Consider the following 25220-nt stretch of genomic DNA (forward strand, 5'->3'; position numbering starts at 1 on the left):
TAGAGGCAGAGACCCTCATCACATTTAAAAAGTACTTGGATATGCACTTGAAGTGCCGTAACCTACAAGGCTGCGGACCAAGTGTTGGAAAGTGGGATTAGGGTGGATAGCTCTTTGTCGGCCAGCATGGACAAGATGGGCCGAATGGCCTCCTTATGTGCTGTAAATTTCTATGTTTCTATGATGGGGATGTGGTGAGCTATGGGGATCTGGGGTTTCATTCATGCGAATTGGAGTCTGGAGTCTGATGAGCCAGTCACGGACAGCCCATCCAGAAAGCCGATTATCTGGCTGCCTCCGCCCTCCTTCCTGTTCCTCCTCCTCGTCCTCCTGAGGTGGTCCCGCAATCCCTAGTGGCAAGGGCTGCACCCTCATGATAGCCAAGTTCTGGAGCATGCAGCAGACCACCACGAAATGGGACACCCACTCAGCCGAGTACTGGAGGGTTCCTCCCGAGCGGTCAAAGCAGCAGAACCGTTGCTTTAGTAGGGCGATGGTCTGCTCGTTGATGTTCCTGGTGGCAGCATGGCTCTCATTATAGGAGTGCTGGGCACGAATGTTCGGGTTGCGGAGGGGAGTCATGAGCCAGGTGGAGAGTGGATAGCCCTTGTCTCCGATCTGCCATCCTCGAGCTTGACATGGTGGGTGGAAGAGTGCTGGCACACTGGTCTGGCACAGAATGAAGGCATCGTGGCTGCTGCCAGGATAGCAGGTTTTGACATTGAGGATTCACTTTATGTGGTCTCACACCACCGGCACATTAAGTGAGTGGTAGCCTTTGTGGTTACGGAAGATCTTAGGATTGTTACGCGGTGCCCGCAAAGCCATGTAGGTGCAGTCGATGGCGCCCTGCACCATGGTGAAGCCCGCTATCCTGGCAAATTCACATGCACACTCGTGCTGCTTCTCTCTGGTGCTCGGGGAGCCAATGTCGTCCCTTCTCCAGTTGTACAGAGCCTCAGTGACCTCCCGGATGCAGCGATGGGAGGTCACTGAGGTCACCACTGGGAGAGCTGTGGTTGTCCTGGTCTGAGGCTGGAGGTCTGGTTGCAGGAGGTGGCAGAGTTCTGTGACCACCTCCTTGGTGAAGCGAAGCCTCCTAATACACTGATCCTTGCTTAATTGAAGGTAGGAGAAGTGATGTTGGAAGACCCTAGGAGGGTAAGGTCTCCTGTTGAGAGCCCTGATGGCCCTCCTCCTCCCTCGCACATGTTCCTGTCTTTCTCACCTCCTCCGCCGTAGATCTAGGAGGGTGAGGTCGACTGTCAGTACAGCCCCCATGACTTTTAGCAAGTGTTGTAGGTTGAAGCGTTTCAAAAATAATTAGGGAGCTTTGTACTTACCAGAACACTCCATGATACCAAATAACCTGGGAATAACTAAGGAAAACTCTTGCAATAGCACGAAGCAGCACACAGCCACTCAAGCTGCAAAACCCCGTCAGGGTACGAGTGATTGGTGAGGATCCCTTTAAATAGCGTTGCTGGAGTCGACTTCCTGCTGCTGCAAGCCACCTCAACTTGTCGTTGCTTTCTCCAGCTGGTAAGTTCAGTGGCCAAAACAAAGTTAGGAGATCAGGCATCAAGTGAGCGTTGCACACTCACTGACGTCATGATCTCCATGATTGCGATGTCTCTGGCGATCGAGTTTAGCAGCAGCGCTACCAGCAAGACTGATATGGCGTGTGGTGCTGGAACCGCCATCAGCTGGCGGCAGAACGCTGAATGACGTTTTAGCGCAATTTCGTGGTGATAAATACATTAAATTCTTACCTTATCAATCCCATATTTATAATGAACAACTGACCTAGCATCAATTGCTGTTTATGGAAGAGAATTCCAAACTTCTACTACCCTTTGCGTGTAGAAGTGTTCCTAACTTCACTCCTGAAAGGTCTGGCTCTAATTTTTAAACTGTGTCCCCAGTCCAAGACTCCCCAACCAGCAGAAACAGTTTCCCTCTATGTACCCCTATCAGTTCCTCTTAATATCTTGAAAACTTTAATCAAATCACCCCTTAACCTTCTAAATTCTAGGGAATACAACCCTAGTTTGTGTAATCTCTCCTATTAACTTAACCCTTGGAGTCTAGGTATCATTCTGGTAAATGTACGCTGTACTCCATCCAAAGTCAATATATCCTTCCTAAGGTGTGATGCCCAGAACTGCTCACAGTGCTCCAGGTGTGGTCTAACCAGGGTTCTGTACAGCTGTAGCATAAAGGACTGTGGGAGCCTAGCTCGGTGATCTCTGCTCCAGGAGCAGCTGGTTCTATCTATGTTACTCGTTTTTACGACTAAAGCTCCTAATTCAGTTATATCACTAATGTAGGGCCCATGTGTACATAATGTTTCATGTAAGAAGAGTAACAAGGAGGATATTGCAGTCAATAGCTATCAAAGCAATAAGTTAATAATAAACACAGTACATTCAATACAATAGACAGCAAAAGATTGTATCTTAGCAATAAACACACATGACAACAAATGCCAAAGTATACATTGATGCGGTGACTACAAGACTGACAGTGGAACTTAACTGCTCCAATCAATAGCTCAACACTCTACTGATTTAACTCATAGAAAACAGCCATCTTGTAAACCAATGTATTAAAAAAAATCACCATGGAGTAGAAACTGAATCCATACAGTAACTACATAGAGTTTTAAAAATTAACACCTAACAAAAGGGCTGTGACACCACTTACCCCGGCCAGAATGGAGATGATTTTTTTTTGACTGATTCCTTTAAGGACCACTAGTTAGGTCGCTCACTGCCCGGTGCAAGTGGGCGGAGTGTATCTCGAAATTTTCAATTGAAATTTTTTCTATGTACATGATAGGACCCCGATTTAAATATTACAAGTCGGCTCCCACCTGAAACAGGCAAGCACTTGGGCCACCCATCTCAGGACCTTACCCAAGATGGCGGAGGCCAGACTGCCAACGTAAATGGGATGGTAAGTGACCCAATACCATTTTCAACAACAGCAACAATTTGCATTTATATAGCACCTTTATCGTAGTAAAAGTCCCAAAGTGCTTCACAGGAGCGCTATCAAACAAAATTTGACATCGAGCCAGATAGGGAGCTATTAGGGCAGACGACCAAAAGCTTGGTCAAAGAGGTAGGTTTTAAGTAGCGCCTTAAAGGAAGAGAGAGAGGTAGAGAGACAGAGATGTTTGGGGAGGGAATTCTATAGCTTAGGGTCCAGGCAGCTGAAGGCACAGCCGCCAACGGTGGAGTGATTCAAATTGGGGATGTGCAAGAGGCCAGAATTGGAGGAGTGCAGAGGTCTCGGAGGGTTGTTGGGCTGGAGGAGGTTACAGAGATAGGGAGGGGCGAGGCCATGGAGGGATTTGAAACAAGGAGCAGTTAGAATGTAAAACAACAAAATGCCATTCAGCCCAACGAGCCTGTACTTCTCCACACAATACCACCAAGGCTCTAATTTCTCGCACCTCCCACAGGCACACAAGCGAATCAACTGAATTAACCCTGCAACCTATATAATTTACACTTGATCACCCACTTTTCTTTGCATGATATCGTCATAGGAACCACCATGTCCCACAGAATCACTTCTATTTTTATCAGCCCTCATAAGTTGCAAATAAATAATTAGTTAGGGGCAGAATTCAACGCTACAAATAACATTCTATCCCACTCATGATTAGATATATTTTTTAAATGAGTTAATCAGCACATAGACTGTTCCATCTTTTCACAAATCTGTAGGAAAAATAATTACTTCTCATTTCACATCTTGTTTAAGGCTTGTTAATCTTATGCACATTTCCTCTCAGTTCTGCATGCATTATTAGATAACAATCTTGCTTGCACTGCATTATTAATTTTCCCCCCCATAAACTTGGCTCATGATTTATCTTAATCTTTTCTCAAACAGAGTAAGTTCAGTCTTTTGAGTTTCTCCTCATATCCAGAAGACCCAAGTTACAGAATCATACTTGATCCTCTTCTCTGAACCCTTTACAACCATCAATATCCTCAACCAATTGAGCTACATTAAGTCAGAATAACTTGCTCCTACCAATTATAATCAAATGCCCTCAAGATATTTCCCAATACTTGACCAGCCTTGTCGATGCCAGCTTTTCATATAACTGCATATGTTCTGTGAACACCTAATCATCAGTTCCAAATCCTTCCCCACCTGTTCCAATGGCAGCATTGTATAGATGCTTCCTCTTCCAATAAGGATTATGTTCACACTTCCAGTTGTGAGATATAAATACACGTACCAGGGTACTGGGGTACTGCTTATGTTACTTATTGCAAAAAAAAATCCTCATACCTTCAATCTTATCGTCGCTCTTTTCCAACAATTCTTTATTTCTGTACTTCTTTGTAGATGGGGAGTTTGCGTTCAGGTCTTCTTCATCTGAAGAACAGAAAGAAATAGTGGAATCGCTAGACTTGTGACAAGCTTATCTTTCTTAAATGTTCCCCTAACTGTCATGAACGTGAGCTTAGTTGAATCAAGTCTATTGCTTGTCTACTTGTCTGAATGAGACAATCCTAAGTTATTTTCTAAGTGCCCATGAAGGACACTTCAGCTGATTACTGCAACAAAGAAGATCTCTTGTAAGTAATTGCAGGCTGTTCTGTCAGTCACACTCCCAGTATATGATAACATAACATAAAAACTCTGCATGAAAGTTCTTAAACATGAAAAATGGGAATGCTTTGCCCAGAGAAACAAGTGATTTACATGAAAAATACCCAACACATATCATTAGAAGGCATGAATAAATGATGATATATGTTTCCTGACAACACCACCCAATGTGCAGTCTATTTCTTCATAGTAATGTAAAATTCATGAACAAATGCTTTATTCCATTTAGACTTGCCAAAGCTGGAATTAATGGCTGAACATAAATACAGTTTAATTAAATCCATATCTGACAATTCACAAATATGAATAAAATTGTATGCAAATGTGTCACGATATGGCTTTTAGATGGTACTGTATTTTTAAAAAATCTTACATTGTAAGAATAATTACATTAGAAACCAATCTAATGTAGCATGATCTACTTCCTTTTCTTAATTTGTTTCACTCAGTATTATTATGCTTCAGATAAGAAATATAGGTAGAAATAGCAGAAACGTTTATCATAGGCATGTGTATTATTACAACCTGGGAGGTTTTTTTTATTCGTTCCTGGGATGTGGGCATCACTGGCAAGGCCGGCATTTATTGCCCATCTCTAATTGTCCTTGAGAAGGGGGTGGTGAGCAGCTCTCTTGAACCGCTGTAGTCCGTGCGATGAAGGTACTCCCACATTGCTGTTCGGGAGTTCCAGGATTTTGACCCAGCGACAATGAAGGAACGGCGATATATTTCCAAGTCAGGATGGTATGTGACTTGGAGGGGAACTTGGAGGTAGTGGTGTTCCCATGCCCCTGCTGCCCTTGTCCTTCTAGGTGGTAGAGGTCGCGGGTTTGGGAGGTGCTATCGAAGAAGCCTTGGCGAGTTGCTGCAGTGCATCTTGCAGATGGTACACACTGTAGTCACGGTGCGCCAGTGGTGGAGGGAGTGAATGTTTAAGGTGGTGGATGGGGTGCCAATCAAGCAGGCTGCTTTGTCCTGGATGGTGTCGAGCTTCTTGAGTGTTGTTGGCGCTGCACTCATCCAGGCAAGTGGAGAGTATTACATCACACTCCTGACTTGTGCCTTGTAGATGGTGGAAAGGCTGTGAGGAGTCAGGAGGTGAGACACTCGCCGCAGAATACCCAGCCTCTGACCTGCTCTTGTAGCCACAGTATTTACCGTGTCCGTTCTATTTCCCGCACTTCTGCTCTCATCCCTTCCCCTCCCTCCCGGAACCACGATAGGGTTCTCCTTGTCCTCACCTTTCACCCCACCAGCCTCCACATTCAACGGATCATCCTCCGCCATTTCCACCACCTCCAGCGTGATCCCACCACCAAACACATCTTCCCCTCAACTCCCTTTCAGCATTCCCAAGGGACTGCTCCCTCCGCGACACCCTGGTCCACTCCTCTATCACCTCCAACACCCCTTCTCCTTTGCCCGGCACCTTCCCATGCAAGCGCAGGAGATGCAACAAATGCCCTTTCATCTCCTCCCTTCCCACTGTCCAGGGCCCCAACACGCCTTCCAGGTGAAACAGCAATTTACTTGTACTTCTTGCAATCTAGTATACTGTATTTGCTGCTCACGATGCGGTCTCCTCTACATTGGGGAGACCAAATGCAGATTGGGTGACCGCTTTGCAGAACACCTCCGTTCAGTCTGTAAGGGTGACCCCGAGCTTCCGGTCACCTGTCACTTTAATTCTCCGCTCCACTCCCACTCAGACCTCACCATCCTCGGTCTCTTACACTGTTCCAATGAAGCTCAGTGTAAGCTCGAGGAACAGCACCTCATCTTTCGATTAGGCACTTTACAGCCTTCTGGACTCAACATCGAGTTCAACAATTTCAGACCAGAACCTCTGCCCCTATTCTTTTTTCCCCCATTTTATTTATTTATTTATTTATTTTCTCTCTCTCTCTCCCACATGGCAGTTGTCTTTCACTCTGTACCATTTACACTTCATCTAGAGCCATCTTTTGTTTCTTAACTTGTCCCATTACCATCTCCTTTTGCCTTGCACCATCTCTTAATGTCTCTTAATCTCTCCTGCCTTCCATCCTATCACAGACCATCCCTTTTGTTCTTTCCTCCCCTCCCCGCCCTTCCCTGCCCCTGCACTTGCTTAAAAACCTGTTCGATCTCCAGCTTTTTCCAGTTCTGACGAAGGGTCATCAACCTGAAATGTTAGTTCTGTTTCTCTCTCCACAGATGCTGCCTGACCTGCTGAGTATTTCCAACATTTTCTGTTTTTATTTATGTGGCAGGTCCAGTTAAGGGAGTGTGAATGTCAGAAGGGTTTGTAATTACTTACAAACAAGAGTTTCCACTTTGGGCAGTAATCAGCTGATATGTCCTTTTTGGATACTTACAGTGTATATGTATTTTACACGCACATACTTACACAAATGCACATTAACAAAGCTCGATTCAGGCACCAGAATGGAGGAGGGGATGGCGATTACAAAATGGAAAGTCTTGACATGCTTTGTGAATAGGTAGCCTTAGTATCAATCATACAGATGTGTATAAAAGTTGGATGCACAAGTGCTTGCTGGAAGCTGTAGCCTGCTAGATTGAGTCTCCTCAGCTAACGCTGATGGAATGGGACTTGCATGAATGCAAAGTTTAGGCTTTTCACAAAGCCACGGGCCTCTCCAATGGAAAAGGTAACTGTGGACCTTTCAAACACATAAAATGTTATTAAAAGTAAGCTTAATAATTTTATTTAAATTTTGTAATTTGCTATTTTACAAACCTGAAGTGCTCATCTTAGTGGAGAAACTGGCCAAAAGGATTCTCAAAAATTATCTGGGGCAATTTTGATTTGCTCCCTTCGCCTTTCTTTTATTGGTATATTTTGCTGACTGCTTAAGCTGCATTCATTGTTTTCATATGTCCCTAGTAGTTCATCATTGATTTGTTATGTCATGTGTTGACCAATCAGGTGCAGCTTAATTCATACCTTGCATAAGTGTGATGCCTGACACAAGAAATGTGATGGACAAAGATGTTGACGAGATGTAACTTTTATATATAATCACACTTACATATATCAGACACTAACTGAGCAGTAGTTCACTTCATTTTCCACCTAAGGCAGGAACAGCCTAATTTTCCAAATACAGAGCGTCAAAGCGAATCCAGGGAGCAAATCATAGCTGCAATTAAATGTGGCAATGGGGGAAATGTGATCTCTTTCTGGATGGATGAGTTAAGAGGGGACCAAATGGCCTATCTCATCTGTAAGTATCTTGTGGAGATTATATAACTGATTCAAAATAGTGGTGGCATTCTCCAACACTGTGAAAAGGAGATCACTCGCCCTCAGTATGGTCTTCCTCTTTCTTTAAATCAAATTTATCTTTCATGTCTCTTGAGATAGGCTCAATATCTGAAAAATCGCTGACAGGCTGTCCCTCCAGGTGTTGTGCATTCTCTGAAAGCTGCATGATCTTCTACACCTGTATCACAACAAAGCTCTGAGTACACCAGTCTCAATTTCTTCCCAATGGCGTCAGTCAACAACAACTTGCATTTATTTAGCGCCTTTAACCTAGTAAAACGTCCCAAAGCACTTCACAGGAGTGTTATCAAACAAAATTTGACACCGAGCCACATAGGAGACATTAAGACAGGTGACCAAAAGCTTGATCAAAGAGGTAGGTTTAAAGGAGCGTCTTAAAGGAGGAAAAAGAGGCAGAGAAGGTTAGGAAGGGAATTCCAGAGCTTAGGATCCAAGCAGCTGAAGGCACAGCCACCAATGATGGAACGATTAAAGTTGGGATGCGCAAAATTGGAGGTGCGCCAACATCTTGGAGGGTTGTAGAGTTGGAGGAGGTTACAGAGATAGGCAGGTAAGAGACCATGGAGAGATTTGAAAACAAGGATGGGAATTTTAATATCAAGGTGCTCCCTGACCCGGGAGCCAATGTAGGACAGCGAGCATAGGGGTGATGGGTGAATGGGACTTGGTACGAGTTAGGATACGGGCAGCAGAGATTTGGATGAGCTCAAGTTTATGGACCACTGGGTCATTCTTGTATAGAAAGGGTAGCAATTTATTAAAGGCATAAGCAGTGTTTGGGGGGGGGGGGGTGGAGGGGGGAGAAGGGGGAGGGGTCATGTGAGGGGAAATTTAGAAATTTGAAGAGAAAGGTCAAGGCAATAGAACAGTGTTGCAATTTGGGTCAAAATAAGCAGTGTGACGGGAAGGGACAGAGAGTTGAACGGTAGCAATGCAGCAGCAGAGAATAAGGTCAAAGCAGGGAATAATGGTAAAACAATTAAATTAAAGGCTCTTTATCTGAATGCACGAAGCATTCGTAACAACATAGACAAACTAGTGGCACAAATAGAGATAAATGGGTTTGATCTAATAGCCATTACAGAGACATGGTTGCAAGGTGACCAAGGTTGGGAACTAAATGTTCCAGGGTACTTGATGTTTCGAAAAGACAGGCAGAATGGAAAAGGAGGAGGGGTAGCCCTGATAATAAAGGATGACATAAGGACAATAGAGAGAAAGGATCTCGGCTTGCAAGATCAGGAAGTAGAGTCAGTATGGGTGGAGATCAGGAATAACAAGGGGCAAAAAATATTGTTGGGAGTAGTATATAGGCTCCCTAACAGTAGCTATACCGTTGGACAGAATATTAATCAAGAAATTGTAGGGGCTTGTAACAAAGGTAATGCAATAATCGTGGGGGACTTTAATCTTCATATAGACTGGACAAATCAAATTGGCAAAGGTAGTCTGGAGGACGAGTTCATGGAATGCATTCAGGACAGTTTCATGGAACAATACGTCATAGCACCAACCAGGGAACAGGCTATTTTAGATCTTGTATTGTGTAATGAGACAGGATTAATTAGCAATCTCATAGTAAAGGATCCTCTGGGGCAGAGTGATCATAATATGAAAGAATTTCACATTAAGTTTGAGAGTGACTTGCCTAAGTCCGAAACTAGAGTCTTAAACTTCAATAAAGCCAATTACATAGGTATGAGGAATGGAATCCATTGTTAAGGAAGTGGTATCAGGGCACTTAGAAAATCATAATATGATTAGGCAGAGTCAACATGCTTTTATGAAAGGTAAATCATGTTTGACAAATTTATTAGACTTTTTTGAGGATGTAACTAGCAGGGTAGATAAAGGGGAACCAGTGGATGTAGTATATTTGAATTTCTAAAACGCATTCGATAAGGTGCCACATAAAAGGTTATTACACAAGATAAGGGTTCATGGGATGGGGGGTAATATAGTAGCATGGATAGAGGATTGGTTAACGGACAGAAAACAGAGAGTAGGGATAAACAGGTCTTTTTCAGGTTGGCAGGCTGTAACTAGTGGGATGCCGAAAGGATCAGTGCTGGGGCCTCAGCTATTTAAAATCTATATTAATGACCTAGATGAAGGGACCAAGTGTAATGTATCCAAGTTTGCTGACGATACAAAGCTAGGTGGGACAGTAAGCTGTGAGGAGAATACAAAGAGTCTGCAAAGGGATATAGATCGACTGAGTGAGTGGGCAGTAAAGTGGCAGATGGAGTACAGGAAACTTTGTGCTATCCGGAAGTTGAATGTCCGGCAACTTTGATCTAACGGCAGAAATCAGCAGCCGTTTTGGTTAGTTTTTTTTTTCTCCAAGCATTCTTTTCACAGACAGGCTCTGGAAAGCGTCTTTGTTGCTTAGCAACAGCTTCAGAGACGCTTCCAAGCTACTGGGCCGAGTGTTTACAAGCTGTTGCTGAGCAACAGTGTTTGTGGTCAGACATGGCAGGCTCTAGAAAGCGTCTCTGTATCTTAGCAACAGCTTCAGAGACGCTTCCAAGCCACGGGCCGAGTTTTTACAAGCTGTTGCTGAGCAACAGCGTTTGTGGTCAGATACTGCGATGAAAAGCTCCTATCTGATAACAATGACGCTGGTCTATCCGGAGCTTTTAAAAAAATGGCAGTAGCTCGGTCCCATGGGTGCCGGATAGCACAAAGTTTCCTGTATAATGTAGGGAAATGTGAGGTTATTCACTCTGGTAGGAAGAATAGAAAAACAGAATATTTTTTAAATGGTGAGAAACTTTTAAATGTTGGTGTTCAGAGAGATTTGGGTGTCCCTGTGCAAGAAACACAGAAAGCTAGCATGCAGGTACAGCAAGCAGTAAGGAAGTCAAATGGCATGTTGGCCTTTATTGCAAGGGGGTTGGAGTATAAGAGTAAGGAAGTCTTGCAACAATTGTACAGGGCCTTGGTGAGAGCACACCTGGAATACTGTGCACAGTTTTGGTCTCCTTATCTGAGGAAGGATATACTTGCCTTGGAGGCGGTGCAATAAAGGTTCACTAGATTCATTCCTGGGATGAGAGGGCTGTCCTATGATGAGAGATTGTGTAGAATGGGCCTATACTCTCTGGAGTTTAGAAGAATGAGAGGTGATCTCATTGAAACATACAAGATTCTGAAGGGGTAGATGCTGAGAGGTTGTTTCCCCTGGCTGGAGTGTGTAGAACTAGGGGGCATAGTCTCAGGATAAGTGGTAGGCAATTTAAGACTGAGATGAGGAGGAATTTCTTTACTCAGAGGGCTGTGAATCTTTGGAATTCTCTGCCCCAGAGGGCTGTGGATGCTGAGTCTTTGCGTATATTCAAGACTGAGATAGCTAGATTTTTGGACTCAAGGGGAATGAAGGGATATGGAGATTGGGTGGGAAAGTAGAGTTGAGGTGAATGATCAGCCATGATCTTATTGGGCCAGAAATTCGGGTCCCCACGGGTGAGTACGCGCTGTGTACTCACGCGTAGGGCCAATGAAAGTGCCGGTTTCGTGCATGCGCTGGAAACCGGAACTTCCGTTCCCTTGAAGGAAGGGGTTCGAGGGTCAAACGCGTGCGCCAGAGAGGCAGCACGTGCGCCTACAACTTCCGATTTTTTTACAAGTTTCTCCGGGAGGGTAAGTCTCTAGCAGCTGCACATTTAAAAAGCAGTCGCAAGGCCTGCTTTTAACAAGGTAAGTGGTGAATTAAGTAAAATTAAAACATTTTTTCCACAGGTTTATTATTTTTAAATACTTTAAAGAAAGGTAAGTTTATTTTTAGCCCTGTTAAAAACTGTAATTAATTTTTTCAAAAATTTAAATTATTGTTTAAAATAGTTATTTTATGTAATGTATAGTTATTTTAAAAATGTGATTTAAAAAAAAAAATTATTTGAAGTTTTAGTTAGGTTTTGGGGCTGATCTCTATTCATAGATTTGACAGGCCTTCCTGTCAAATTTATGAATGGAGATGCCCTGCTACGATTGGCTCTCTGTGGCCCACATGATCCCAGGGGACGCTTCGAACTAACTGCGCCCCTGGGATACGCAAGCACTGTGCGCCGGCAGCTGAAGGAGGCCCAGGATCGGAATCCCAAGTGGGCCCACAGCACAACAGCAGGCGCGCTAGGTAAGTGTAGGTCGGGGACTTGCACCCGCGGGAAGCCTCCGACCCAAATTTCTGGGCCATTGAATGGCGGAGCAGGCTCGAGGGGCCGCATGGCTGACTCCTGCTCCTATTTCTTATGTTCTTAAGCACTGAGGGTAGCAAGGGCACAGAATGTACTATGGGTGAGGGATTCAATGTCCATCACCAAGAGTGGCTCAGTAGCACTATTACTGACCAAGCTGGCTGAACCCTGAAGGACATAGCTGCCAGACTGGGCCTGCAGCAGGTGGTGAGAGAATCAACATGAAGCATAAACCTACTTGTCATCATCCTCACCAATCTACCTGTCGCAGATGCATCTGTCCATGACAGCACTGGTAGCAGCGACCACCGTACAATCCTTGTGGAGATGAAGTCCTGTCTTCACACTGAGTACACCCTCCATCGTGTTGCGTGGCACTAACATTGTGCTAAGTGGGATAGATTCAGAACAGATCCAGCAGCTCAAAACTGGGCATCCATGAGGCGCTGTGGGCCATCAGCAGCAGCAGAATTGTATTCCACCACAACCTGTAACCTCATGGACCGGCATATCCGTCTACCATTAACATCAAGCCACGCGACCAACCCTGGTTCAATAAGGAGTGTAGAAGAGCGTGCCAGGAGCAGCACCAGGCGTACCTAAAAATGAGGTGCCAACCTGGGAAGCTGCAACACAGGACTACATGCATGCTAAATAACAGAAGCAGCAGGCTATAGACAGAGCTAAGCCATCCCACAACCAACGGATCAAATCAAAACTCTGCAGTCCTGCCACATCCAGTCGTGAATGGTGTGGACAATTAAACAACTGACGAGAGGAGGAGGGTCCATGACCATCCCCATCCTCAATGATGGCGGAGCCCAGCACACGAGTGCAAAAGACAAGGCTGAAGCACTTGCAACCATCTTCAGCCAGAAGTGCTGAGTGGATGATCCATATCAGCCTCCACCTGAGGTTCGCACCATCACAGAAGCCAGTCTTCAGCCAATTTGATTCACTCCACGTGATATCAAGAAACGACTGAGCGCACTGGGTACAACAAAGGCTATGGGCCCCGACAATATCCCGGTTGTCATGCTGAAGACTTGTGCTCCAGAACTAGCCGCGCCTCTAGCCAAGCTGTTCCAGTACAGCTACAACACTGGCATCTACCTGACAATGTGGAAAACTGCCCAGGTATACCCTGTCCACAAAATGCAGGACAAATCCAATCTGGCCAATTACTGCCCCATCAGTCTACTCTCAATAATCAACAAAGTGAAGAGCCAGTGCTCACTGAGAACAAAGAACAGGCATGGTCAGGGGATGGGCAGTTGGCTCAGGTAACTTTAACCTTGCAGCTTCAACTTGCAGTTAGGGATAAAAATGCACCCACTATTAGAGCCAGGGGAGCTTAAACAGCAGAAGAGAGGAGACTGGGGGAAAAGAGAGCAAAGGATGGCAATGGATTGTCAAGGATGGCAAAGGAGCGCCCTAGGGAGCTGCCAGCACAGGAGCCATCTTGAAAAAAAGGCTCCCAAAGTGAGAATATCAATGCTAATTTGATCCTGTGAGAGGCAACATCATTCATGTCCGAGGCCGGGACCCAGGAACGAGGACAAGCCCAGCAGCGAGGTCAAGGCGCAGGAGTGGCGCAGCGTGGACCAACAGCGGGGTCGGGGCCCAGGGAAGATGCGGCACGGGCCAACAGCGAGGTCGGGAGGACCACAATGCATCCTACGAAACCCAAGCAGAGAGGACCTGCGGGAAGGAGGGAGGAGGACAGTAGCAGTATGTTTGTGTGTGTGTGCTAGGCCGATGTAGCACAGCCTGGTCTCCAATCGTCTTGGATCCCCTTGCCATTGGACCAAGACCTTGCTCTGTCAAGCCCGTGTGGTAGCTGGTGTGCAACGGCCACCCCACGTTAAAAGAATTCACACACAGGCATCTTCCACCCTTTAAAATGAAGTTCGGGACCTGGAACGTCAGAACCCTCATGGACAACTCCAACAGTGACAGACCGGAACACCATACTGCTATCGTTGCCCAGGAGCTCAGACGCTTCGATATTGACATCGCCGCCCTAAGTGAGACCCGGCAGGCAGGGGAAGGCCAGCTCAAGGAGCAAGGCGGTGGTTACACCTTCTTCTGGAAAGGCAAACCCGAAGAAGAACGCCGCCTCCATGGGGTAGGCTTCGCCATAAAAAATGAACTGGTCGGGCATCTCAGAGACTCCCCTAGTGATATAAACGAGCGCCTCATGACTCTTCGGCTCACCGTAGCCCGAAACCAGTGCGCTACGGTCATCAGTGCGTACGCCCCAACACTGGAAGCCACAGACGAGACCAAAGAGGAATTCTACTCCAGCCTCGAACAATCCCTGTCCCGAGGCCCAACAGGCGACAAGCTGATCCTCCTTGGCGACTTCAACGCCAGAGTTGGAAAGGACACAGACCTCCAGAAAGGTGTGATCGGCAGAGAGGGGGTAGGGACAGCCAACTCCAACGGTACCCTCCTCCTGTCGAAATGCTTGGAACATGGCCTCGTCATAACCAACACCTTGTTCCGTCAGAGAGACAAGTACAAGGCTTCATGGCAGCACCCTCGTTCCAAGCACTGGCATCTGCTGGACTACGTCATCGTCCGAGTGAGGGACCGCAAGGACGTCCGCATCACCCGTGTCATGACAGGAGCTGATGACTGCTGGACAGACCACCGCCTAATCCGCTCTGTCATCTCCATCAATGTAGCCCCAAAACAGCGGCGGCAACAGAAACAATGCTGCAGGAAAATTAACGCTGGAGCACTCAAAGACCCCGCTAAGAAAGCCCTATTCAGCCTGCGCCTCACAAACAACCTGACGACTCCCAGTGATGCAGAGACACAGAGTGCCCACAGTGCCTGGTCTGCACTCAAGGCCTCCATAATCAGCACCTGTGAAGAGACGCTCGGTCACTCGACCAGGAAACACCAAGACTGGTTCGACGAGAATGACCAGGAGATCCAGGAGCTAATAAGCCGCAAGCGCAAGGCATTCCTGATCTGGAAACAGCAACAGAACTCGAGAGCAAGAAAGCAGCTTTACAGAAGCCTGAAGGCCGAGGTCCAACAAAAAACTCGCGACCTAAAGAACAGATGGTGGGTGGAGAAAGCGCAGGAGATCCAGCAGCTATCCGACAACCACGACGTGCATGGATTCTTTAGCGCAGCCAAGACCATCTACGGCCCAAGCACCCAAGGCCCTTCCCCACTGCGGGCCAAGAACGGAGAGGTACTCATCAAGGACAGGGAAGCAGTCAGTGCCCGCTGGAAGGAGCACTTCGAAGATCTCCTTAACCATGACTCTGTCTTCGACACAAGTGTCCTCAACTCCATCCCACAGCATGCTACCCACCACCATCTCAGCACAACCCCAGCCCGGCATGAGGTTGAAAAGGCCATCCGACAACTGAAGAACAACAAGGCCTCAGGAGCAGCTGGAATCCCCGCCGAGGCACTAAAGCATGGTGGAGAAGCACTACTGGCGCGAATTCATGAACTCATTTCTCTTATCTGGAAGGAGGAGAGCATGCCAGGGGATCTCAGAGATGCCGTAATTGTGAACATCTTCAAGAAAGGTGACAAGTCCGATTGCGGTAATTACAGAGGAGTTTCCTTGCTATCTGCCACAGGGAAAGTCATCGCAAGAATCCTCCTCAATCGCCTTCTCCCAGTGGCCGAAGAGCTCCTCCCAGAGTCGCAATGCGGATTCCGCCCACTAAGGGGCACAATGGACATGATCTTCACCGCACGTCAATTACAAGAGAAATGCAGGGAACAGCACCAACCACTGTACATGGCCTTCTTTGATCTCACAAAGGCCTTCGACACTGTCAACCGTGAGGGATTATGGAGTGTCCTCCTCAAATTCGGATGCCCTCAAAAGTTTGTCACTATCCTCCGCCTGCTTCACGACAACATGCAAGCCGTGATCCTGACCAACGGCTCCACCACAGACCCAATTCACGTACGAACCGGGGTCAAGCAAGGCTGCGTCATTGCACCAACGCTCTTCTCATTCTTCCTTGCTGCAATGCTCCATCTCACCCTCAGTAAGCTCCCCACTGGAGTGGAGCTAATCTACAGAACAAACGGGAAACTGTTCAACCTCCGTCGCCTCCAGTCCAGATCCAAGGTCGTCCCATCCTTTGTCGTTGAATTACAGTATGCAGACGATGCTTGCGTCTGCGCTCACTCTGAGGTCGAACTCCAAACCATCGTAAACACCTTCACCGAAGTGTACGAAAGCATGGGCCTTACACTGAACATCCGTAAGACAAAGGTCCTCTACCAACCTGCCCCCGCCACACAGTGCTGCCCCCCGATTATCAAAATCCACGACAAGGCCTTGGACAACGTGGACCACTTTCCATACCTCGGGAGCCTACAGTCAACAAGGGCAGACGTCAATGACGAAGTCCAACACCGCCTTCGGTCGCCTGAGGAAGAGAGTGTTTGAAGACCAGGACCTCAAACTCGGCACTAAGTTCATGGTCTACAGGGCAGCAGTGATACCTGCCCTGCTGTATGCCTCAGAGACATGGACCATGTACAGCAGGCACCTCAAAGCACTGGAGAGGTACCACCAACGTTGCCTCCGCAAGATCCTGCAAATCCATTGGCAGGATAGGCGCACCAACGTCAGTGTTCTTGCTCAGGCCAACATCCCCAGCATCGAAGCTCTGACCACGCTCAATCAGCTCCGATGGACGGGTCACATTGTCCGCATGCCCGATACGAGACTCCCAAAACAAGCGCTCTACTCGGAGCTCCGGCACGGCAAGAGAGCCCCAGGTGAGCAGAGGAAACGCTTCAAGGACACCCTCAAAGCCTCCTTGAAAAAGTGTAACATCCCCACCGACACCTGGGAATCCCTGGCCCAAGACCGCACAAAGTGGAGAAGCATCCGGGAAGGCGCCGAACACCTCGAGTCTCTTCGCTGGGAGCAAGCGGAAGCCAAGCGCAGGCAGCACAAGGAGCGCATGTCAACCCAAGCACCCCACCCACCCGCCCCTTCAACCACCGTCTGCCCCACCTGTGACAGAGACTGTAGGTCCCGCATTGGACTAATCAGTCACATGTGAGCTCATTTTTAATGTGGAAGCAAGTCATCCTCGGTTCCGAGGGACTGCCTAAGAAGAAGATCAACAAAGTGATGGAAAGTGTTGTCGACAGTGCTATCAAGCGGCACTTACTCACCAATAACCTGCTCACTGATGCTCAGTTTGGGTTCTGCCAGGACCACTTGGCTCCAGACCGCATTACAGCCTTGGTCCAAACATGGACAGAAGAGCTGAATTCCAAAGGTGAGGTGAGAGTGACTGCCCTTGACATCAAGGTAACATTTGACCGAGTGTGGCATCAAGGAGCCCTAGTAAAACTGAAGTCAATGGGAATCAGGGGAAAAACTCTCCACTGGCTGGAGTCATACCTAACACAAAGGAAGATGGGAACACCATCACCTCCAAGTTCCCCATCACGTCACACACCATCCTGACTTGGAAATATATCGACGTTCCTTCATAGCCGCTGAGTCAAAATCCTAGAACTCCCTCCCGAACAGGACTACGGGAGTACCTTCACCACATGGACTGCAGCAGTACAAGGCGGCGGCTCAGCACCACCTGCTCAAGGGCAATTAGGGATGGGCAATAAATGCTGGCCTCGCCTGCGACGCCCACATCACAGGAACAAATAAAAAAAAGGTCGCTGCTTATTCTTTTGCCAATCACCTTAAATCTGTCTCCTCTGGTTAAAAAAAAAATCATAATCTCGAGTAAGATGGAATTCACACGATGTTATGTAAGTGCATCAGCTGAGATCAAAGAATATTATGGTCTTAGACCCAGACAAAATATGGTGGATCTATTATGCAAGTCTGAAGCTCAATAATTGAATATGCGATGATTTAAGGCCACATAGGTGAAGGCAAAAGGTGCCATGTACCCAAGAGCAAGCAGACATATGTTCTTATGTTGCCCCCATAAAACTAATAATTAGGAGCAGGAGTAGGCCATTTGGCCCTTCGAGCCTGCTCCGCCATTCAATAAGATCATGGCTGATCTTCTACCTCATCTCCACTTTCCTGCACTATCCCCATATCCTTTGATTCCCTTAATATTAAAAAATCTATCGATCTCTGTCTTGAATATACTCAATGACTGAGCCTCCACAGCCCTCTGGGGTAAAGAATTCCAAAGATTCACCACCCACTGAGTGAAGAAATTTCTCCTCAACTCAGTCCTAAATGGCTGACCCCTTATTCTGAGACTGTGACCCCTGGTTTTAGACTCCACAGCCAGGCGAAACATCCTCCCTGCATCTACCCTGTCAATCCCTGTAAGAATTTTGGATGTTTCAATGAGATCACCTCTCATTCTTCTAAACTCTAGGGAATATAGGCCCAGTCTACTCAATCTCTCCTCATAGGACAATCCCCCATCCCAGGAACCAGTCTGGTGAATCTTTGTTGCACTCACTCTGTGGCAAGTATATCCTTCCTTAGGTAAGGTGACCAAAACTGTACACAATACTCCAGCTGTGGTCTCACCAGGACCCAGTAAAACGTCTTTACTCTTCATCATAATCATAATCATAATCAACTTTATTGTCATTGTTAGTGCACAAGTGCAGTACAACGAAATGTAGGCTTGCGGCTCCCGAGAGTTACATCCTCTTGTAATAAAGGCCGACATACCATTTGCTTTTGTAATTGATTGCATGTTAACTTTCAGTGATTCGTGTACAAGGACACCCAGGTCCCTCTGAACATCAACATTTCTAATCTCTCACCATTTAAAAAATACTCTGCTTTTCTATTTTTCCTACCAAAGTGGATAACTTCACATTTCTCCACATTGTATTCCATTTGTCATGTTCTTGCCCACTCACTTAGCTTGTCTATATCCCCTTGAAGCCTCCTTGAATCCTCCCAACTTACATTCCCACCCAGCTTTGTATCATCAGCAAACTTGGATATATTGCATTTGGTCCCCTCATCCAAATCATTGATGCAGATTGTGAATAACTGAGGCCCAAGCACTGATCCTTGCGGTACCCCACTAGTTACAGCCTGCCAACCCGAAAATGACCCGTTTATTCCTACTCTACGTTTTCTGTCCGTTAACCAATCCCCAATCCATGCTAGTATATTACCCCCATCCCATGTGCCCTAATTTTGTTTAATAACTTCTTGTGTGGCACCTTATCAAATGCCTTCTGAAAATCCAAATACACCACATCCACTGGTTCCCCCTTATCTTTTCTGCTAGTTACAACCTCAAAAAACTCTTAACAAATTCCTCAAACACGATTTCCCTTTCATAAATCCGTTTTGACTCTGTCCAATCCCATTATTATTTTCTAAATGCCCTGTTACTACATCTTTAATAATAGATTCTAGCATTTTCCCTACTACTGATGTCAGGCTAACTGGTCTGTAGTTTCCCATTTTCTCTGTTCGATCTTTCTTAAATTGTGGGGTTACATTTGCTACCTTCCAATCCGCGGGAACCATTCTAGAAACTGGAATTTTGGAAAATGACAACCAATGTATCCACGAGCTATATAGTCACCTCTTTGAAAACCCTAGGATGTAGGCCATCAGGTCCAGGGGATTTATCGGCTTTTAGTCCCATTAATTTCTCCAGTACTTTTTTTTACTAATACTAATTTATTTCAGTTTCTCATTCTCAATAGACTCTTGGTTCTCCACTATTTCCGGGAAGTTTTTTGCGTCTTCTTCCGTGAAGACAGATACAAAGGGCAGGATTTTCATTGTGCCACAGAGTCGGGATTGGAGGCATGCGGGGGGTTAATATCCCAAAATCAGGGGTCCCGACCCCATCCCGCACCCAAACCCGTCTCCATGCCAGTTTCAAAGGAGGCGGGTACCCGCCCCGCACTGGGACCCGCCTACCCGAGGCGGGAAGGGATTGGTGCCAATTAACTGCCTTTTAACAGGTAGTTAACAGGCAGTTTTTAGCCTAATCCCTATTTTGAAGGTTGAAGTATGGGATTCCCGACGGCTCCAAACCACGCCAAGTTAGAGGAGGCGGGCTGTCGGGTTGAAGTACTTGGAGGGGTCGAGATGTCAGTGTTCAGGTGAGTGATGTGTGCATGAGTGCAAAGGTAAGTGTGTTTGGTGTGTCTAAAGTGATTAAAGAAGTGTAAATTACCTTTTCTTACCTTTTCAGCCTTCCTTCCTTTAGGTCCCGGGAGTCCCTCATCTCACCGGCACAGAAAGCAGAATGGCTGTGAACTGTCAAAAGAGACAGCCTGCAGCTTTCTGTACAGGTGAGATTTCTAACTGAGTCTGTGGAGAAGGACTCAGGTTAGAAGTAAGACTGTCAGTGTTTGACAGCTTCAAACAGCTGTGAAACACTGATATTTCATCTGTCAAAAGCTCTTGACAGATGAAATTTCAGTCTGTGATGTCACCTGTTGCCGGGTGGCCCTTAATTGGCCTGCTGAGCCCGCTGGGAGGGCTCAACAAGGTCAATCAAGTTAAAATCGCGTGGATTGGCCGCATCTCGATGGAGGCAGGACTACAACCCCGAAAGTTGTAGTCCCGCCTCCAACCCGATTCCTGAGTTAAATTCCTGCCCAAAGTATTTGTTTCATTTCCCTGCCATTTCCTTATTCCCCATTATAATTTCTCCAGTCGCAGCCTGTAAGGGACCCACATTTACTTTTGCTAATATTTTCCTTTTTACATACCTATAGAAGCTTTTACAGTCTGTTTTTATGTCTCTCGCTACTTTACTCTCATATTATATTTTCCCTTTCTTTATCAATTTCATGCTCCTCCTTTGCTGAATTCTAAAATCCTCCCAATCCTCAGGCTTACTGTTCTTTTTGGCAACATTCTTTCTTTGATCTAATACTATCTTTAACGTCTCTTGTTAGCCACAGTTGGACCACTTTGCCTGTGGGGTTTTTGTGCCTTAAAGGAATGTATATTTGTTGTAAATTATGTATTACTTTTTTTAATGTTAGCTATTGCTTCTCTACCGTCATACCTTTTAATATAGTTTCCCAATCTACCTTAGCCAACACGCCCCTCATACCTACGTAGTTTGCTTTGTTTAGATTTAAGACCCTAGTTTCGGATTTAACTAAATCACTTTCAAATTCAATATAAAATTCTATCATATTATGGTCACTCTTCCCTAAAGGCCCTTTTACTACAAGGTTATTAATTAACCCTTTCTCATTGCACAATACTAGATCTAAAATGGCCTGTTCCCTGGTTGGTTCCTCAACATACTAATCTAGAAAACTAACTTGCATACATTCCATGAATTTGTCCTCCACACTATTACTGCAAATTTGGTTTGTCCAGTCTATATGTAGATTAAAGTACCTATGACTACTGTATTACCCTTGTTACATGCACCTTTAATTTCCTGATTTATACTCTGCCCCACATTATAACTACTGTTTGGGGGCCTATAAACAACTCCCACCAATGTTTTCTGCCCCTTGCTGTTTATTAGCTCCACCCAAACTGATTCTACTTCTTGATTTTCAGAACTAAGATTCTTTCTCTCTACTGTCTTTATCCCATCCTTTATTATCAGGGCTACCCCTCCTCCTTTTCCATTTTGCCTATCTCTTCTAAAAGTTAAGTATCCTGGAATATTTAGTTCCCAACCTTGGCCACTTTGCAACCATGTCTCCGTTATGGCGATTAGAGCAAACCTGTTCATTTCTATCTGCGCTATTAATTCATCTATTTTGTTGCGAATGCTTCACACAGTTATGATCCCACTGTTGGTCCTGGGGGTAGGCAAAAGGACTATATCTCCAGACCCCCTTTATAAGCCTGGGCACCAGAGACTGTTCTTGGATGAATTTTTCATCTACAAGGGAATGCAAAGCTAGAACAGTTACTCGATAAACTCTGATGGAGTTAGCTTTGAGGCTGTGCTTGAACAAGTGTTACAAATAAACCAAGACTGTTGAAATGTCAGAGTTTATAGCTGCACAGTCAATATCATTACACTAGAAAATAAATTTCTTCTGCTTGGCATTATATGCCTTGAAGGCAGATCTTCTGAATACCATTAAAGGTAAAGATCTTCACTTAGTGGGCTGTTTCTTTCAAGAGCAGAAGCATTTCTACAGTGTCCTAAGAGCAAGTGTGCTGGACTTGATTTAACTATCATTCTACAATAGTGGATTTGACATCTACGGGAGCTATCAACATATTGAAAGATCTTCATGAGTGCAGTCAGTATTTGTTCAGGGAGTTTGAAGAATCTCTTTATCTGAGGAAATGTCTTTATAGGATTGTTTGCTTCCTGAGAAATTCACAGTGAAACATTAATCAGTGGGCTTGCAACCTGCAATATTGTTGAAAAACAGAAGAAGGAGGAAATAACAACAGAAAATGCTGGAAAAACTCAGCAGGCCAGGCAACATCCGTGGAGAGAAATTAGAGTTGACGTTTCGGGTCTAACCCTTTTTCAAAACCTGTTGCCTGGCCTGCTGAGTTTTTCTAGCATTTTCTGTTGTTATTTCGGATTTCCAGCATCTGCAGTATTTTGCTATCGTAGAAGGAGGAAGTTGGTCTCCCTGTCAATTTTGGATACAATCACAGCACAGATATGTTGTACGTTTGAAGAGGCAGTATCTTGTTGATGTTTGGTTCTAAAAGCATTCCATTTGTACTTGCTAGATCAGTCCATTCTGGAGTTGAATACCCATGAGAGAGATGTTTGTCATCAGAGTAAGGGAGAGTACAGTAATCAGCAAACTGGTGCTATTTACAACTTATCCCCTTTGAGATTGTCAAATCTTATTCTGACTCTTGATTGACTTCCATGTACTAATATTGGGTGCAGTGGCTGTGTTGAGAAGCTGAGCCCCCAAGGAAAATTGCTGATGGCATTCTCTGAATTGGAAGTCTGGTATTATTAGCAACTTAGGAACTAATACTAGGCCTCCAGGGGGTAATTTTGAATGTGGCTAATTCCCTGTGCACTGCCTGCAAATATGTTCGAGTCTGTAGCATTGTTTCCTTTCATTTTTTTTGGGTGCGTGGCCCCTTTAATGAGTTGTGCAGCCCAGTCAAATTTCCGCGCACGAGCGATTTTTTCTGTTCAAAAGCTGGTGAGCCAGCTGCGCCAGACCTCCAGACAGCTGCAACATTAGTCTGTAGATAATTGGTAATTTTTCTGATTGTGACCAGAAAATCTACCCTACGATCTAGGGTAGATCATTGCTTGTGCACAATTACCCCAGGGGCTGGGGTGAGGAAGCAGCAGGTCTTAGAACATAAGAACATAAGAAATAGGAGCAGGAGTAGGCCAATCGGCCCCTCAAGCCCGCTCCGCCATTCAATAAGATCATGGCTGATCTGATCCTAACCTCAAATCTATTATCACTCTCCATCCCACCCGAACCCATGTGATCTCCCGGGAGAGGCGAAAAACCAGTTAAAAAAAAAAAAACAATGGCCAATTTGGGAGAAAAAAATCTCGGAAATTCCTCTCCGACCCATCTAGGCAATCGAAACTCGTCCAGGAGATCACTCTGTCCCTGTATTTTATACAGTACTTACCTTCTGTAAAGGCGATCTCCACCCCAGCCAGGAACAGGAATAAAACCATCTCCTGAAATCTAACACAGAATTAGAACACAAGAAGTAGGAGCAGAACCAGGCTACATGGCCCCTGGGCCCGCTCCACTACCCACAGGGCCATGACCATTCCGAACCTAGACTCATGTCCAATTTCCTGCCCGCCCCCCGTAACCCTTAATTCCCTTTACTTCTAGGAAACTATCTATTTCTGCTTTAAATTTATTTAATGATGTAGCTTCCACAGCTTTCTGGGGCAGCAAATTCCACAAACCTACCACCCTCTGAGTGAAGAAGTTTCTCCTCATCTCAGTTTTGAAAGAGCAGCCCCTTATTCTAAGATTATGCCCCCTAGTTCTAGTTTCACCCATCATTGGGAACATCCTCACCGCATCCACCCGATCAAGCCCCTTCACAATCTTATGTGTTTCAATAAGATCGCCTCTCATTCTTCTGAACTCCAATGAGTAGAGTCCCAATCTACTCAACCTCTCCTCATATGACCACCCCCTCATCCCCGGGATTAACCGAGTGAACCTTCTTTGTACTGACTCGAGAGCAAGTATGTCTTTTCTTAAGTATGGACACCAAAACTGTATGCAGTATTCCAGGTGCGGTCTCACCAATACCTTGTACAACTGCAGCAATACCTCCCTGTTTTTATATTCTATCCCCCTAGCAATAAAAGCCAACATTCCATTGGCCTTCTTCATCACTTGCTGCACCTGCATACTAACTTTTTGAGTTTCATGCACCAGGACCCCCAGATCCCTTTGTACTACAGTACTTTCCAGTTTCTTGCCATTAAGATAATAACTTGCTCTATGATTTTTCCTGCCAAAGTGCATAACCTCACACTTTCCAGTATTGTATTCCATCTGCCAAATCTCTGCCCACTTACTTAGCCTGTCTATGTCCCTTTGCAGGTTTTTTATGTCCTCCTCACTCACTACTTTCCCTCCCATCTTTGTATCATCTGCAAACTTTGATATGTTACACTCGGTCCCCTCCTCCAAATCGTTAATATAGATTGTAAAGAGTTGGGGACCCAGCACTGACCCCTGCGCAACACCACTAGTTACTGATTGCCAGTCTGAGAACGAACCATTTATCCCAACTCTCTGCTTTCTGTTAGAGAGCCAATCCTCCACCCACGCCAGAATATTACCCCCAATCCCGTGATTTTTTATCTTGAGCAATAATCTTTTGTGTGGCACCTTGTCAAATGCCTTTTGGAAGTCTAAATACACTACGTCCACTGGTTCCCCTTTATCCACCCTGTATGTTACTTCCTCAAAGAACTCAAGCAAAATTTGTCAAACATGACTTCCCCTTCATGAAACCATGCTGAGTTTGTCCTATTAAATTATGTTTATCCAAATGTCCCGTTACTGTCTCCTTAATAATGGACTCTAACATTTTACCAACCACAGATGTTAGGCTAACAGGTCTATAGTTTCCAGCCTTCTGCCTACTACTCTTTTTAAATAAGGGTGTTACATTAGCACTTTTCCAATCTGCCGGGACCTTT

At 45.6% G+C, this 25220-nt stretch overlaps 1 protein-coding gene across 2 annotated transcripts in view; it reads right to left on the reverse strand.

Moving 5' to 3' along the window:
• macrod2 (mono-ADP ribosylhydrolase 2) overlaps positions 1-25220 on the reverse strand; it is a 1321175-nt gene that overhangs the window by 98683 nt on the left and 1197272 nt on the right. For both annotated transcript variants that reach the window (XM_085981648.1, XM_085981646.1), the window contains one exon: positions 4315-4401. In XM_085981648.1, the coding sequence (XP_085837774.1) occupies positions 4315-4401 (87 nt within the window). The remainder of the gene's footprint in view (positions 1-4314; positions 4402-25220) is intronic.

Source organism: Somniosus microcephalus, chromosome 3 (assembly GCF_052327205.1).
Source record: "Somniosus microcephalus isolate GS21.2 chromosome 3, FLI_Smic_1.0, whole genome shotgun sequence".
NCBI lineage: Eukaryota > Metazoa > Chordata > Chondrichthyes > Squaliformes > Somniosidae > Somniosus > Somniosus microcephalus.